This window comes from Pocillopora damicornis, chromosome 8 (assembly GCF_964200805.1).
Source record: "Pocillopora damicornis chromosome 8, jaPocDami1.2, whole genome shotgun sequence".
NCBI classification, from domain to species: Eukaryota; Metazoa; Cnidaria; class Anthozoa; order Scleractinia; family Pocilloporidae; genus Pocillopora; species Pocillopora damicornis.
The window spans coordinates 17,885,960-17,902,943 of NC_142677.1; the positions used below are offsets into that span (position 1 = coordinate 17,885,960).

The window sequence follows — 16,984 nt, forward strand, 5'->3', positions numbered from 1 at the left end:
GGCCTTAAAGGCCTGCGCTTTTCTGTGCGCGTAGGATTGGGGTGGAGTAATGGTGAGGTGATTCCCTTGTTTTGTTCATCCTATGAGTATGGCTGTAGTGAATTATTAGACTTCTTGCTATTTAAAAATCACCTCACATACTCTGATCAGTTACTCCACGAGTTCACTCTGAAACCAATTCTTCAACCCGCTCTCTTGCTATACATTTCCTACGGTGCTGACAACGAGGATTTTGGCGGTCATTCCCGTAATTCTCATGACCTTAATACTTAGCTCGGCTTGATACTGTAGGGAGACATTACATGATAGTAGCACTGAGGGGTTAAAGAGTTGAAATGTTTCCCTAAGTCTAGGTGAGTAAGTCAATAGAACAAATAGTCCATTTTACAGTTGTGTGCTTGGTTGCCAAGCCTTTGAACAGGAATGAGGCTAAGGGTGACCTTGTTATGATACAAACCTTGCTGCTTTTCAAATGCAAATTACTTTGTTATCATGCAAACTAGAAACTAGTGTCTATCATAACAAGGTCACCTTCAGCCTCACTCCAAATCAGAGGCTTGGCAACTAAGTACACAACTGCAAAATGGCCTATTGTCAGTAAACAATTTTCAGTTTTGGATCGAAAAGCAGTTGCTGTACAGAAAATGAGCCCGCGCCCCTACCCTGAAATTTCGATAACCGTCGGAAATCTAGCCCCGCGCATTTGGTGTGAAACATATGAACCAGTGGTGAGCAATAATACTTAGCTGCATTTTAAAAGCACAGTCTTGGTCTCTAGCGGAATGTATCCTCTTTAACAGGGTGGTAGGAAAAACATGGATATTTCGTTTTAGACTTAATGACCTTTGAAGCTGACCATCCTTTCGCTCGAACCAGCTTCCCTTGTCCAAGTGAATTAGACGCGAGGTGTGGGTCTTATCCTTGTAATTCAACAGCTGTTTAATTAATTGGGCAAAAGGAAAAGTTTAGACAGAGTGAAGGGGTGTAACAGAATATGAATTTCATGGTGTTCTAGTTTTTGTGTTTCGGAGGTTCTTTTTAGACTAAATTTGCAATATCAAGCAGAAGAGTGATAATCTAAAAACATCGCCTGCTTTTTCGCTAATTTTCCGAGCGAAGACTGCGTGAAGTATACAAAAACAGTAAGAACTGAAATGAAGATCTGAAATGGATTTTAATTGGATTATGTATCAAGTAATTACCAATGGACTCTGTCTTTTCCACAGTTCATGATTTATGCCTGCTCTAGTTTTTATGGATAGTACATTACTTCCAAGCTGGCAAAGGCTTTAAGATTAAATAATTAAGCTATCAATCCAATGGGTCAAAATGTATCAAATGCATGCCCAAATGCATATAAAAAAAAGCAGTCATATGTACAACCTACAACAAGTTAGAAATTCAAAGGTAAGATATGCCAAAACACCAAAGGTTAAACTTTCGTATTAAACTTATGATTTAGAAAACATCGCTGTTTAATCCTTACGAAGACCATGTGAAATTAATTAAAAGGTTTTCTCAGCATAACTTGTCTTAAACATGGCCGCGACACTACTCAATCTCCGCAAAAAATCTCTTTTTAAAAGTAAACCATCTGACTTATCAGTTTAAATCCACAAAGCGGAATTTAAAAGAAGTCAAAAAGAGTTTCAAATTGTACTTAAAAGTTATGGTGATGATATGGTAACAAATCACTTATTTGATTATACCCTCAATGCTAGTTATTTCACGATTCAACCGGTTCAATTCAACGCCGCGTGACATTAAATTTGTATCGCGTGCCTCTGTTGGTTTTGATTGGCATTAGTCAGTACCAAACGCCTGGGCTCTACTCTTGTCTGCATACAGATCCATCAGTGATGACCTACAAGAAAAGTATAAGAGCCGCAAATTAAATATTTTTCTTGCATTCATCGAGAAATAGATTTAAGTGCCCTGCTTTATTACAAAAGAAAAACTGCGAGTCTCGGCATCAACAACAGGCAGTGCAATAACTCCACGAGAAACTTATTTCTCTGTTTTGTGTTATCCTTGTGCACCCTCTACCTCGGCTGCAGGAACGTAATGAAGATAAAAGACATGAAGACATAAAGGGTTATTGGAAACACAACTAAATATTCATGAAAAAGTTCCATAAGGAACAAAGAGGCGATAATTAACATCTCACTCTTCGTTGATTGAGCAAAATTAAAGGCGCACTTATTATGGATACCTTTTAAATTTCCGTTAATTCCAGTTTCACGTCGTCCCCAATGAGTACAAATGGCGCCCAGTAATTCCCTTTACTGAACATTTCATACTCTCTCATGCACTTCATGGCTTGATTGACAGCTTCACTGGTACCCTTGCCTTCTTCCAGTGCTCCGTAGAAATGTTTCATGAACTCCTGAGTACCATCGTCATCAATGGCCCACAGGGATACCAGAACCGATCGAGCACCGGCACCTAAGAACGCTCGCGCAATGCCAACCACACCTTCGGCCATAACCTCACCGCAAGCGCTGTGACAGCAACTTAGCACAACCAGTTTCGCTCGCAGCCCGGCTCGTAACACGTCTCTCATTGTCAGTAGATAATCTTCCTCTTCAGCTTGACAGCTTGTCCTACTCGTGTTTGGTGCCAAGAGAATCTCTCCTGTTTCTTTTTTACCATGCGCTGCAATGTGAACCAACGCAACTGAGGAAATTTGTCCTAATACCTCTTCCTTTGTCGCCTCCCCTCCAACGAGAGGAGCAATACCGAGGATTCCTCCAATCATCTTCACCTCTTTCCTTGCACCCGGCAGCTGATTCAACAAATTACCCTGATAAAGGACTTGCTTGTAACATGGATCACCCACGAGCAGTGCACCGGTTTTATTGTGCAATTCTGTCGGGCAGTCTGAGATTGATTTTAAAATGGTTAGGGATGGAATTACTCGAATCCTGAAAGATTCGCACAGATACCTTGAATTCGAATCCACCAATGCCGCATAGGGCACCAAGCAAAGTGGACCTTCAGGAACAAATACAAGCTCATCTCCATCAATCAGATCTGCGATAGGAGCAACTATGATATCATAAAGCTTCCGCAGGGCATTTGTCGTCGCGTTTCGCGGAGAACCATCGCTCGTTCCTTTTTCATCTCGGCCCACTTGAGTTGAACTTTTTTCCCATTCAACAGCAGCCCTTGCACTAACTTGCAAGGAAGCAGCCTTATTCAAAGAGGTAATGTAAACTTCTAATTCACGTTGGTAAAGAAAGTTGTTCACATGCTTTATTCTCGATTGAACGACTTCCCCGTTCCGAATAACCCACAAAGCAATGTAAGGTCCAGTAATTGCTAGAAAAACTGCATCTGATGAAACTTTTCTTAATGAAAGACAATCAGAGCATTTTCTAGAGTTCCACCGCGTGAGGGTTTGTCGAAAGTTGTACTTTAAATCCACGATATCTCCTAGAGTTTGTGCACGTCCCTCCTCGGCAGCAAGAAGAGCTTTGACATGTTCACCCTTCAGTAAAAGTACGCGCCAAACACCATTGTATGCTGTTTTGTGAACATTTCGATACGAAATCTTCCAGTTATGGTTCAACAGAAAACTAGCTCGTACGTCATTAAAAATCTTTCTACTAGAAACATAATAGTCGAGGGCGCTTTGGAGACATTCCTGCCTTTCAAAATTTTTAGCAAGACTACAAAGAGCCTGGGCAATCCCATTCTTGTCTCCCACTTCTTTGGCAATTTCTAGATGATGTTTAGAGTAGTCGATGGCTGTTTTGAACTGTCCTAGACAACGATAAGCATTGCCAAGGCTACCATAACTCTCTCCTTCTCCAGCCTTGTCTCCCACTTCTTTGGCAATTTCTAGACAACGTTTATGGTAGTCGATGGCTGTCTTGAACTGTCCTAGACAATTATAATCATTGCCAAGGCAGCCATAACTCGTTCCTTCTCCAGCCTTGTCTCCCACTTCTTTGGCAATTTCTAGATATTGTTTATGGTAGTCGATGGCTGTCTTGAACTGTCCTAGACAATTATAAGCATTGCCAAGGTTGCCATAACTCTCTCCTTCTCCAGCCTTGTCTCCCACTTCTTTGGCAATTTCTAGATGACGTTTATGGTAGTCGATAGCTGTTTTGAACTGTCCTAGACAAAGATAAGCACTGCCAAGGTTGCCATAACTCCCTCCTTCTCGAGCCTTGTTTCCCACTTCTTTGGCAATTTCTAGACAACGTTTATGGTAGTCGACGGCTGTTTTGAACTGTCCTAGACAATTATAAGCATTGCCAAGGCTGCCATAACTCCTTCCTTCTTCAGCCTTGCCTCCCACTTCTTTGGCAATTTCTAGACAACGTTTATGGTAGTCGACGGCTGTTTTGAACTGTCCTAGACAACGATAAGCACAACCAAGGTTGCCATAACTCACTCCTTCTCCAGCCTTGTCTCCCACTTCTTTGGCAATTTCTAGACAACGTTTATGGTAGTCGACGGCTGTTTTGAACTGTCCTAGACAATTATAAGGATTGCCAAGGTTGCCATAACTCCTTCCTTCTTCAGCCTTGTCTCCCACTTCTTTGGCAATTTCTAGACAACGTTTATGGTAGTCGATGGCTGTCTTGAACTGTCCTAGACAATGATAAGCAATGCCAAGGCTGCCATAACTCCTTCCTTCTTTAGCCTTGTCTCCCACTTCTTTGGCAATTTCTAGATCTTGTTTATGGTAGTCGATGGCTGTTTTGAACTGTCCTAGACAATGATAAGCAAAGCCAAGGCCGCCATAACTCCTTCCTTCTTCAGCCTTGTCTCCCACTTCTTTGGCAATTTCAAGATCTTGTTTATGGTAGTCGATGGCTGTTTTGAACTGTCCTAGACAACGATAAGCACAGCCAAGGTTGCCATAACTCCTTCCTTCTTCAGCCTTGTCTCCCACTTCTTTGGCAATTTCTAGACAACGTTTATGGTAGTCGACGGCTGTTTTGAACTGTCCTAGACAATTATAAGCATTGCCAAGGCTGCCATAACTCTTTCCTTCTTCAGCCTTGTCTCCCACTTCTTTGGCAATTTCTAGACGACGTTTAGAGTAGTCGACGGCTGTTTTGAACTGTCCTAGACAAAGATAAGCAATGCCAAGGCTGCCATAACTCCTTCCTTCTTCAGCCTTGTCTCCCACTTCTTTGGCAATTTCTAGATCTTGTTTATGGTAGTCGATGGCTGTTTTGAACTGTCCTAGACAATGATAAGCAATGCCAAGGCCGCCATAACTCCTTCCTTCTTCAGCCTTGTCTCCCACTTCTTTGGCAATTTCTAGATCTTGTTTATGGTAGTCGATGGCTGTTTTGAACTGTCCTAGACAACGATAAGCACAGCCAAGGTTGCCATAACTCACTCCTTCTCCAGCCTTGTCTCCCACTTCTTTGGCAATTTCTAGACAACGTTTATGGTAGTCGACGGCTGTTTTGAACTGTCCTAGACAATGATAAGCATTGCCAAGGCTGCCATAACTCCTTCCTTCTTCAGCCTTGTCTCTCACTTCTTTGGCAATTTCTAGACGACGTTTAGAGTAGTCGACGGCTGTTTTGAACTGTCCTAGACAAAGATAAGCATTACCAAGGTTGCCATAACTCCTTCCTTCTCCAGCCTTGTCTCCCACTTCTTTGGCAATTTCTAGACGACGTTTATGGTAGTCGATGGCTGTTTTGAACCGTCCTAGACCAAGAATAGTAATGCCAAGGTTGCCATAAGTCCTTCCTTCTCCAGTCTTGTCTCCCAGATCTTTGGCAATTTCTACTTCCTGGTTTGATGTAATAAAATAAGTTTTTCGTTCATCGTGGTGTAAGATGAAAGTAATTCCTTTGTTTCACGATAGAGTCGCTTTGGATGTTGATTGCGACGATTCCACTGCAATGCTGCTAGTCTTCATTGCTCTGACGCTCTGAACGTCTGCGTTTTAACTCTGTACGGTGGCCAACTTTCCCTATAAGCCATTTGTAGCACGTTAGTCGGCTGCTATTGGTGCATTTCGATCCTCATTAGTATTCCGGTTGTTAAATGGTGTTCCCTCATAGGTCCTCTTTGATCGGCTGTTGTGTTGTTTGATCGTGAGTATCCAAGCTTCGTGAATTTCGATTCCACTATCTCCACTGATGTTGTTGAGATGAAGTCTTCTATGGATAGCCTCTTTAACCCTACGTGTGTACCAGTGAAGGGATTCACCCACCAACCTCAGTCAGTGAAGCGTGGTATTGTTAAGTGTCTATTCGACGATCAAACAGCACAGCAGCCGATTAATGAGGACCTATGAGGGAACATCATCTAACAACCGGAATAATAATGAGGATCGAAATGCACCAATAGCAACGAAGCAACGCGCTACAAATAGCGACACGTAAACAAGCGAACTCACTGCCTGATAAAGACTAGCAGTATTGCAGTCGAAATGTCGCGATCATTATCCAAAATGACTCTATTATGAGACAAACGAATAAAGTTCATCTCCTTTCCTGGTTTGAGTTTCCCTTAAGGTTTGGAAATGCGTCGCTAAGTTTTATTACGCACTTATTTAGACCCTAAGCTTGAGGTTCGAACGAGGTCTTTAAGAAAGGCCAGAGATAAGTATTTTCCCTATTAGACCTCTGTAATTGTGCCATGAGAACCACTCGCAAAGAATTCCTCTGAATTCCTTCCTGGATGTGGATTTTCAACGAGGTTCTTAAGTTTGTGAAAGTGACTAGACTCCAAAGAAAATACAGAAACAGAGAGGTAGGCTTTTGTTCTAGCCATAAGAATTTGTCGATTTATAATCTTTAGAAAGTACGTATATTTTAGAAGACTTCGGGATTTGGCTAACCCCGTTTTGATGTTTTTATTTGAGTGAGTACTGGAAAAATATTGGCCCCTGCGGTCGTAACGATTAAGCAATATAATTTCGTGATTTTCGTTACTGGCCCCTCGATCAAGACCTGTGAACTCGAGATGCACGTTTTCACCTCTCTAGAGTTTCTGGTTGCCTAATCAGTTTTATTTAAAGAAAAATTCAGGTAATGGTTGTCAGATTTACCTTCACTTGCTGTGGCTTTATCTCTCCCGATGTGATTGTCTCACTACCACACTTGTTTAATAGATGACGCAACCTTTCGCTATTATCGTCCATCTTCAATGCGTTAAGTCAAATGACACTGCTGAGAGGAAAGGTGGAATGCTATGGAACGAGCTCTGAAGGAAAACGAGTGGATTAGGGAAAATTTGAAAATCATTGGACGTCTTAAGTTTGCACCAGATTTCTTAAGTTAAGCTTAAAGTGTAAATTACTTGAGTTTTTTTACGTCTTATATGCAAATGTATTTTTCAAAGGATACGGCCAATCCTTTATGACACCAGATCTTTGCTTCATCATATAACTTAAGTTGCATACAAGCTTCAGCTCCTATAAAAATAACGATTAGTGAGAAACATCTAAGTGATATCTAATATCAAAATATTAGTATTTTCAATTCACAAATGAAGATTTATAGTGCGTGACCGCGTAGATTTGAGCTAGAAACATCTACTTCAACGTACGTAGCCAGGGAGCTATCACTACTGAATGGCGACTAAAATTAAACTCACCTTTCTCCAAGGCTTTGGTGAAAGTTGGCTCTAATTGTACAGCAACTGTGGCATCATCTAGGCTGTTTTCAAAGTTTTCTGAAAGAGAGAGTTAGAGCTAACCGGTCATTTGCGTTCGATAGAATTGCAAAAAGAGTAACATATTCGCTTTCAACAGGCCTCTTTACAACTAATTCCGGGTTTTCTTTCACCTTAAAAAGACTTGGGCCCCCTCATATAACCTTCGATAACGCGGTTGGGGGAGGAGGGAGGGTCTGGTGGGGAGAATACATATGGGAAGTGCAGGTGATAACGGGATAGTAATTTTCCCTTTTTTACCATTAGGACCTAAAACTTGAACTTGAACGCTCGACGTTAAATTAAAGAGGGTCGTGACTGATATAAAGCTCTTCTCGGGGACTTCGGTTCAATAGAGGTCACAAGATTTGGAGTCTTTATCTTAAGTAGCCGTTATATTACTGGATGTCCTTTAAGTCATTCGGAGTGATAGATAAACGATCAGAAAAATTAGCGTAAAATGGGACCACATGACTCTTTGAAGATGAACTTTTAAGTAAACTATAAATAATTGAACGTTGAAATTCCATACTTAAACGGAAATGAGCTGCTGCCCTGTTATTGTAGAGTCTGGCTGTCAGCCGATTATCTTTGCAGTTTAGTTGAAGTCCTTCAGTGTACAGTTGTAGCGCTCTATGAAAATCTCCTTGTCTGTATTTTTTGTTACCTTGCTGAAAACAATCCTTTGCTCCCACTAAAAATACAGGAAACACCGGAATATTACTCGTTATGACCAATTAATTACAATACCCCGCATACCCAGCATAGCAATGATCATGTCCAAAAATATATAAGCCCACTTACTCAGTATTCACGTCTTATATCCTTTAGGAAGAATATGGATTTTTATGATTTCGAGAACATTTTAAGCAAGCTCTTTCTTATGGATGGGCAGTTGTTCTTGATTGGAAGCGGATTAAGAAAAGCAAATAGAAAAGAAAACAACAATGAATCAACTACAACAAGAAACCCAAATATATTAGAATAAAGGGGGTAAGTTTCTATAATAACTGTGGTGCTACGTCGGTGGGAGAGTATAGCAGGTAATTTAGTGTTAAAAACTGAGTTGAAAAAGTAAATTGGCCACCGTAAAGAGTTAAAAGGTTGATGTTTCGAGCGTTAGTCAGAATGACTGGAGGAATTGTGGGTTGTGTGTGGGTTTATTTGCAGAAAATGGAGCTACGCTATTGGTGGGAATATGGTGACGAGAAAACAAGAATAAATTAGTTGAGTGAAAAGCGCTCATTTACACCTTGGGGATTAAGGGTACCGATTTGGAAGAAAATTTTTGTTCTAATGTTTTGCAGCATTCCGAACTGCCGAGATGCAGGGAAAGGCCGCAAACTGCCATGTGTTGTTTAGATTGATTAGGGAGATTTAAGTGTCTAGCGACTGGTTTGGATGCGTCCTTGTCATTTCTTTCTACGTCGCGAACTTATTCTCGGAATCGGTCACCTAGTCGTCTTCCTGTTTCACCAATATATAACTTATTGCAAAAAGTGAAAGTTATGCAATAAATGACATTGACAGAGGTACACGTAAAGTGATTAGTGACCTTAATGGATCTCTTGGGTCCCGATATTTTTTCTATGATCTTCCGGAAAGTATTATTCACTCTCATCGACAATTAATTCATGTACGAAGATTTACCTCTGTTCATTAGGTAAACGGCGGGGAAGTAATTGTAAGTAAATTCAATTTTTTTAATTTTAAAGTTGAGAGAGTTTGCTCGTTTGTTTACTGCAATGGCGTGTGTAAATCTGGTCTTTGCTCCATAAAAACTAAATTCGAATGATACACTCCAACGAGACACAAGGGGATTTAATGCAGCCTTTTCTCATTGAATTCCTTCAGTTTCTGTTGTGCAATTTACGGTACAAATGTCCAAATTGAACGGACTTGGAAAGACTCACCGAGAGCGTATATTTGTTGTAGAACTGAAATTAAAACTTTGCTTGTCCTTTCACTAGGAACAAATTGTTTGAGAAAATTCAGATATTAAATGAATGAAAGTTCCCTCGATTAGTTCAACTGTAACCAAATACCTCACGTTTTAATTTTCTGGGTACCTTTTGTGAACGATTAAAATTAATTACAGGCGGTTTTTAGGCCGCTTGTCAACCAACGTAGTGACACCATTGCTTATACAAATTCATTCTCAAACCGATATTTTTCTGTCAACCAAAGTGATTTGAGTGAGAGAAAATAGAGGATTCATAAGTTATTTATCGGCTTGAGGTAGTGACCGACGTCTTTGCTTCAAATACTGCCCAGCCGGAAAAACGAGATATATTTATAAAAAATGGCAACGAAAGTAGGGATGTACTCGGCGACTCACGAAAGCGTTACCGTTGCCCGTGGGAAGAGCTAGGAAAATACTGACCGGATAAAGAACCAATCAGATTGCAGGATTCGTCACCATGCCCTCTTTTGCCATTCTAGCACGATGCTGTTCATAGCGTTCCATCACATGAGTATTTCAAGACACGTGCGTCACTTTTTCAATAGATCTTTTTTTAAGAAAGGCTAGTGCGACTATGTTTTCTCGTGCAATAGAATGGTAATCAAAGTTACTCCCGGAAAAAGATTATCACTTCACTTCGTTCTATTAGACGAGAGATGGACAATTTGCATCAAATCAATTCAAACTCTTGGTTCATCTTCAGCAATGTTTCGACAGAGAAATATCCAACTGAATGTAGAGAATAACCTTGGATTGCTTTGATTTTCCTTTCGCTTAAGGATTGCTCAAAAACTTGCGCCTCTCACACAGTCAGTCAGATTTCACACTAGAACTAGTAATATCAACTGAGTTGATAACGTAAATTGGCCACTGTAAAGAGTTTCAAAGCTGACTTTTGGAGCCCTTTGTCATTCTCTCTAGCGAACTGGGCTAACGCTCGAAACATCAGCTTTGAAACTTTTTTACGATGGCAAATTTACATTATGAACTCAGTTGATAAAGCCAAATGTTATCTTGTTATATTCCCCCACCGATGCAACACCACAGTTTCTTTAGAAACTTACCCTCCATAAAAAATATAACAAGTTGAATTGTGGCTGGGTCGCTCTTGTTTCCTGCGCATCAGGTATGCGAAGTTTCCTTGTTTCCACTTAAATTTCTGATCGGCTCCTTTTAGTAATTCCTTTTCGTGACTTGCTGATTTAGTTTCGGTTTTACGACACTCAATCATAAAGCGCTCTATTAGGTACGGTTGAATTGTTCCGAGTGTAAGAGGGACAGTGGATGACTACAGATTGTCGTACCCTACGTCTTGTGGAACACGTTAGTCTTCTCACTTACCTACTAAGGGGTCGTTGTCTAGGTCCACATCTTTATCATCTGAAGTTTTGTTCGCTGAAATTATAGCGAAGATATATAAGATATCTTTTGCGCGTGTCACAACTGAACCAATTTTCCATTTTAGTGACCCATGATGAAATGGAATATCTGTTTTTGCATCCCAATGGCCAACCGTACCGATTTCTAATCTGTCAGAATCACTCTCTTTGTCACGGAAAGCGGCTTTATGAAATTGAACGCGCGAAGGAATTTTTCGACGTCTTGCTTAACTAAAAATTCGTCGGTGGTTTTAAAAATGGAAACTAAATGGAAGCCCTTACTGAGCACGGATTTCTAGCTCTGAGTTGGATAGTGGAAGATTTTCTGGAATGGTGACGACAGATTTGAGGCTGTCAGGTGATGAGTGAGGACCGATAAGTCGGTCAAGTTTTTGGGCCTTAATTTGGTGAAATGGTTAAAAACACTGCCTTTGGTGACGATATTGCTTGGAATGAGAGAAAGAGGATGCATAAAAATTAGAGCGAAAACAAATGTTCTCTTAGGTTTTAACGCGTTTCGCCTTCGTCTTGGTGCCGAAAATATTGGTTTAAGAACGCCCACCAGTCTTTTGCAGAAAAATATGATCTGCAAATATTTTATTTAAAACGGTACAGCATCTTTTAGACTCAGTAGCCTTAATTTTTTCTTTTAAAGAAAAGACAGGGGAAAAACTTCACACTTTTGAGTTTGGTCACGTATGGTGTCTTCTATAATTTTCTTGCATACACTTTTTTTTATATCGTGATAGATAAAAAGCCATTCCATCACTCACAGGTACAATATACTCTGAACTTGTGACAGTGCAATGGATAACAGGGCTGTTAGACTGTCGAAATACCAAGATTACTCAGTTTGCTCATCATCGATAACAAATCTCGGTTCGAGTTGTAGTATCATATCGTTATAATCATCAAAAAAATCTAATAAGGCCTCACTTTTTTCCTCACCTGGGGAACCGTTGTCAGCAGCAGCCAGGTTTTCATCGGCTTCCATGTTGTCCTCTTTGCCAACTGAAATACCAATACATATTAATAATTAAAACACTCCCCATCTATGATGATCTCTGATGATGACCAAGATTTATATTTCGACTTAATTTCGGACTTAAGCTTACATTCATTCAGTTTTATATTGATCTCTTGTACCTTTTGGCTTGCTTCCATCGTCATCTGATTCCTTCTTGAATGTAAAATGATCTTGAAATAGCGAAGAACACAAATTTACTTGAGCAAGGAACACTTTCAGGGTTCAGTTTGTTTAACGATGTGTTTGATTTGATTGCGCGTGTTGTACTCAGTGGTTACAAACTTAAATTACCACTATCTTTTTTCTTTTTTATTTCTCTCACCTGAAGAAAGTTTATCATCCAAATCAAGTTTTTCTTGGATTGCTTTAACTTTATCCTCTGACGTACCTAAAAAAATAGAAAATAATTAAACATATTGGGTTGTGCTTTGGAAAATGTTTTAAAACAATGAAGGATAATAAATTTTTAGAAAGCAACCAACAGACACGTTTATGAATACAATACATCAACAATAGTGGATGTAGTCTTTTTTGGCCCAAGGTTTTCCTTTTGTTGCTTTTTATTGTTGTTGAGCATTAAAATAGATGCTGCTTGTTATTGATTTAAAGTAACCAACGCTCACTCAATAAATCAGCCCTTATAACAATGAGTTCACACAAACAGACGGTATAATTCTTTACCTGTTGAACTCCCGATCTCTAAATCCTTTGATTTTCCAGAGGAAAGGACTTGACTTTTCTCCTGGTCTAAAAGTTAAAAAACAGATTGTTTAAATGCTCATCATCACAATTATCATTTTTGCCATTCACCAGTTGTGCTATCATTATCATCATTACTACTATCAGAATTGTTCTTAATAAATTTGACAGGATAATAAAAGTCATAGAATAATAAATGTCACAATAGAAAACTAATTACGGCCAATTGGAATTCTCGTGATAGCCTTGTTGAAACCATTCCTGTTAGACTATCAAAATAGATAAATAATGGTCCATTAAAAGAAAAAAAAGACTCCAGTTGCGAGTTGCGGTATAAAGATCGGCGCTAAACACATTTCACCATTTTTTTTGCTAATGATTTGTCTGCAAAGACCTGGTTTTCTCCTGCTCCTAACTTAACTTGCGCCTCTTCAGTTAAACCAAACAGCAATTAGTTTAACTGGCATCCAAATTACAACATCCAGCACTTTTCTTTTACTAGTCTTGATCCTCCTGTCTATTTGAGGGTTTTTCCCCATTTCAATTTCAAAGACAAAAATAAACTTTGAAACTAAAAAAAAAATGCACGAGCAAATGTTTTAAATAACAACTGCTATTATGAGTCTGGGAAATCATTCTTCTCTTATGCAGTCAGAAAATTTTTGGAGGTACAGTTCGTCCTGTTATAGCAAAACAACAGGTAGACTCGTAGTCAATTGTGTGGTTCGTCATTCGCTGACTTTCAGCAGTTTGATTGGTGACATCACCATTGATCGTTGCTAGCTTGTTTTAAGTCAGTCATTTTTTAGCCCCCTTTCCTATCTCCTTGTCTCCGATTTTGGGAATCGGCTTACTTGATATAATGAACTGCAACTTGTATGTTGTTTGGATTTTCTCTCTGTAATAGTGTAGTTTGATCGTCCGGGAGAGTGTAGTCCTGAGAAGGACTGTTGTCGGTAGTGGTGACTGACGTTTCGACAACCTGAGCAGAAGTCATCATCTTGTATACACTGATTGGTCAGTTTTGCAGTGATGTTATTGGCTGTAAGACTCAGGTGGCGTATGTCGGTCGTGATTGGTCGGTCTCGATCCGTTAGTGAAGCCAGGTCGTTCTGTTCGTTCATTTGTATTGGTAATGTCGCGAATGAGTCGTTTGTATGGTGCCAGTAGTGGTTCACACTTGTTAAGGGGAGTCTGTTCCAAATTGGTAAACCAGCTTTCTAGGGTCAGTCGTTGAAAGTAGTTAGGGCTGTAGGTTGGGCATTGCGCGGAGCGCCAGTCAATAGAGTGGTTCGTAAGTCGGTGATGTTCAACAATGTGATTGTTGACATCGCCTTTCCTTGTCGCTCGTTTGTGTTCAGTTAGTCCAGTTGTGAGGTTTCTGCCAGTCTCACCGATGTAGGAGGCGTGGCAGTGGGAGCAATTGATCTTATACAATGCTTCTTAGCGGTTCCTCGGTTCGTCTTTGTCTTTGACGTTAGTCAGTAACTGGTGTAGTGTGGAAATAAGTTTGTGAGCGACGTGGATATTGAATGGTTGTAGGATGCGTGAGATGTTCTCAGATATGCCTTTACGTATGGTATAGTTGCTGTAGTCGTAGGAGTTGTGTTGGCGTTAGCTTCGGTAGTAGTATTAGGTCGGTAAGTGTTACGTTTGATGAAGTCTTCGTTGTAGTTGTTCTTAGAAAAAACACGGTCAAGGTACTTGATCTCGTCGGATAAGCTGTCTGTCGTGTCGCATCCTAGTTGCGCTCGTCGCGTAAGAGTCCTGATAGTTGTGGCTTTGTGTGATGTCGGGCTATAGGATGACTCGTCCAGTAATCTGTCGATATGTTTCGGTTTCCTGTAAACTGTTGTTCGTAGTGAGTTGTCGTCACGGCTTACCAGGCAGTCTATAAAAGGTATTTTACCATTTTCTTCGACCTCTCTGTATGTCAGTGTTTTTTTCGTTGAGGTGGTGGTGGAATGCGTCGATTTCGTCGTGTCGTACGGCGGTGATCGTTTATCGGTAAGTCGAAAGGGCGCTTTCCTCGATGTTGCATCACAATTTCTGCTACAACAACAGAAACTGGAGACCCAATAGCTGTACCGTATAACTGTTTGTAGTGTTTACCGTTGTATTGAAAGTAAGATGACGTCAGGCAAAGGTTTAGTAAGTCCATAATGTCCTCTGTCGGTAGCAGTAGAGGGTCGGTAGATTGTAAGATAGCAGTCTCAGTACATTGTAGTGCTAGTTGAAATGGAATACTTGTAAAAAGCGATTTTACATCAAAGGACACTAGTTTGTAGTCGTCAGGTATCTGTAAGTAATTCAGTAGGTATCAGTTGTTTCAGTTTGTCGTGAAGTTGTTGTGTCTTGTTTTGTAGCGTTTGAGTCTTCTGTGGCAATCATTTAGCCGCGCTTTGACCAGTCGTCTGCAGGTGGATCTGACGATATGGATGACCTCTTGAGTGTTCAACGGGGACTCAAGTTTGAGCCCGGCCGGAACAAGGTTGTGATCTTTACAGCAGTGATTAAACCAGAGTTGTTGTCGTATTCGTCTGACATTGCTTGCGTAGGTGATGCAGTCGTTCGTAAGTCGTTCGCTCTCTCGTCCAAGCGAACGTAACACAGTAAATGGTTTGAACCCAGGGGTAACATATAATAGCGTTTGAAGCTCTTTTTTCTTTCGTTTTATAAACCTTGACTTCGTCTCGATAACTCAATATTCAAAAACTTCTTAGTCAAAATCCAGTCCGCCCAGTCACCCCACATACACATGGTGAAATACGCGCACAGTTGATTTTCAGAAAATAACCTTTGTATATTAAATTCCACTTACTTCAGTCCTTTAAGGACTTTGATTTCTCTGTGCTTCCTAACTTACCTACTAAAGGAGCATCCTTCATGTCCACTTTTTCCTCAACAGGAGTAGCTTTAGTTTTGTCTGTCAATAAAATTACAACGAAATGGTTTTCACTCTTTTTTGTGTTATCAACTAATCAAGGAGGCAACTCATGGACTAAACTTGTGATAATGCGATTGATAACTTGTCTGTTAGACTGTCGAGGTACCAAGAATGTTCGCTTTGCTCATCATAGTTGACAAAATAATAAAGGGGATAAGTTTCTAAAAAAACTGTGGTGCTGCGTCGGTGGGAGAGTATAACAGGGTAATGAACTGAGTTGATAACGTAAATTAGCAACCGTAAAACGTTTTAAAGCTGACATTTCGAGCATTAGCCCATCGTCAGAGCGAATGGCTCTGATTCACTATCAACCCAGTTGATAGATGACAAAATTTCAGTTCTAGTTGTCTTGTTATGGTTAATTCTAAAAAGAAATCTAAAGATGCTTGTTTCTTTTTCTCACCTGATAAACCGCTATCAGCAAAGTCCAGGCTTCCAACAACTGCTGTTGAGGAGGCCTGTTGACCAACTAAAATACCAATAAATGTAAATAGTAATAATACTCGTGACTTTTACAACTTTTGTTTTCTCCATCTCCTAATATATGCAAGGCTTTTTCCCCTAGGTGTAAAATATTTAAGACCCAAATCGGTTTGGAAAGTGAAAAATGTAAAACGCATGGTTATCGTGCCGATTTAAGCTGTAAAATAATTTCTTCTTTAGTGCTATCCTAAATATCGACCCTCTAAAAGTGATCATTCCTCTTCAATCTTCGAAAAGCTGACTTGTTTTGCAATGTGTTTCCCAGTGTTTAATTGACGCTTAAGCTAAGACACACTCTGCGTTTGCTCTAATTACTTGTACCTGTTGATTTTCCATCATCGTCATCTGACTCCTTCTTGAATCCAAATTGACCTTGGAATGGTAGAGAAGAATATTTTATTTTAAGTAAAGGAAACATTTAGCCGTAATAATTCAGTTGTCTGTGTTTTATTTATTTTCATAGGTCTTTTTTCACTCAGAAACTTGAGAAGTGCAATTAAATTACTGTTTTATCCCTCTCACCTAAAAAAAGCTTATCCTCCAAATTCACGTTTTCTTGGTTTGCTGAATCTTTCCCTTCCGAAGTAGCTAAAAATTAGGAAAGAATCAAACATAGTGGGTTGCACTTTGGACTTTTCCTTTAAACAATGAAGAATAATACATTTATAGAAATTAACTTCCCTACTTTGTATAGAACGTCAAATATGATCAAGAATAATAATTGCACCCTTTTCACGGGGGCACATAGAGGAAGGAGTGTTCATAGTTCAGTTGAGTATAAATTTACGTCTAGTTTGTCACAACACATCAAATAAAAAGATATTTGGTGTATGATCAAGTGCCCA

At 39.9% G+C, this 16,984-nt stretch overlaps 2 protein-coding genes and 1 pseudogene across 2 annotated transcripts in view; all 3 read right to left on the reverse strand.

The window, feature by feature from the left end:
- The window catches only part of LOC149041678 (uncharacterized), a 90,403-nt gene extending 77,155 nt beyond the window's left edge, over window positions 1-13,248 (reverse strand). The window contains exons 1-3 of the mRNA XM_089180910.1: window positions 13,209-13,248; window positions 12,692-12,757; window positions 12,333-12,398 (exon numbers count right to left, since the gene is read on the reverse strand). Of these exons, the coding sequence (XP_089037036.1) occupies window positions 12,333-12,398; window positions 12,692-12,757; window positions 13,209-13,248 (172 nt within the window). The remainder of the gene's footprint in view (window positions 1-12,332; window positions 12,399-12,691; window positions 12,758-13,208) is intronic.
- On the reverse strand, window positions 1,156-7,129 carry LOC149041683 (uncharacterized). Its single transcript, XM_089214633.1, has 3 exons — window positions 7,037-7,129; window positions 2,213-5,770; window positions 1,156-1,864 (listed from the first exon to the last, which is right to left on the reverse strand). Exons 1-2 carry the CDS (start codon window positions 7,127-7,129, stop codon window positions 2,216-2,218), a joined length of 3,648 nt encoding a protein of 1,215 aa, XP_089070759.1. The 3' UTR covers window positions 1,156-1,864; window positions 2,213-2,215.
- Window positions 13,249-13,744: 496 nt separating the features above from the next.
- On the reverse strand, window positions 13,745-14,870 carry LOC149041684 (uncharacterized; annotated as a pseudogene).
- Window positions 14,871-16,984: the final 2,114 nt, after the last annotated feature.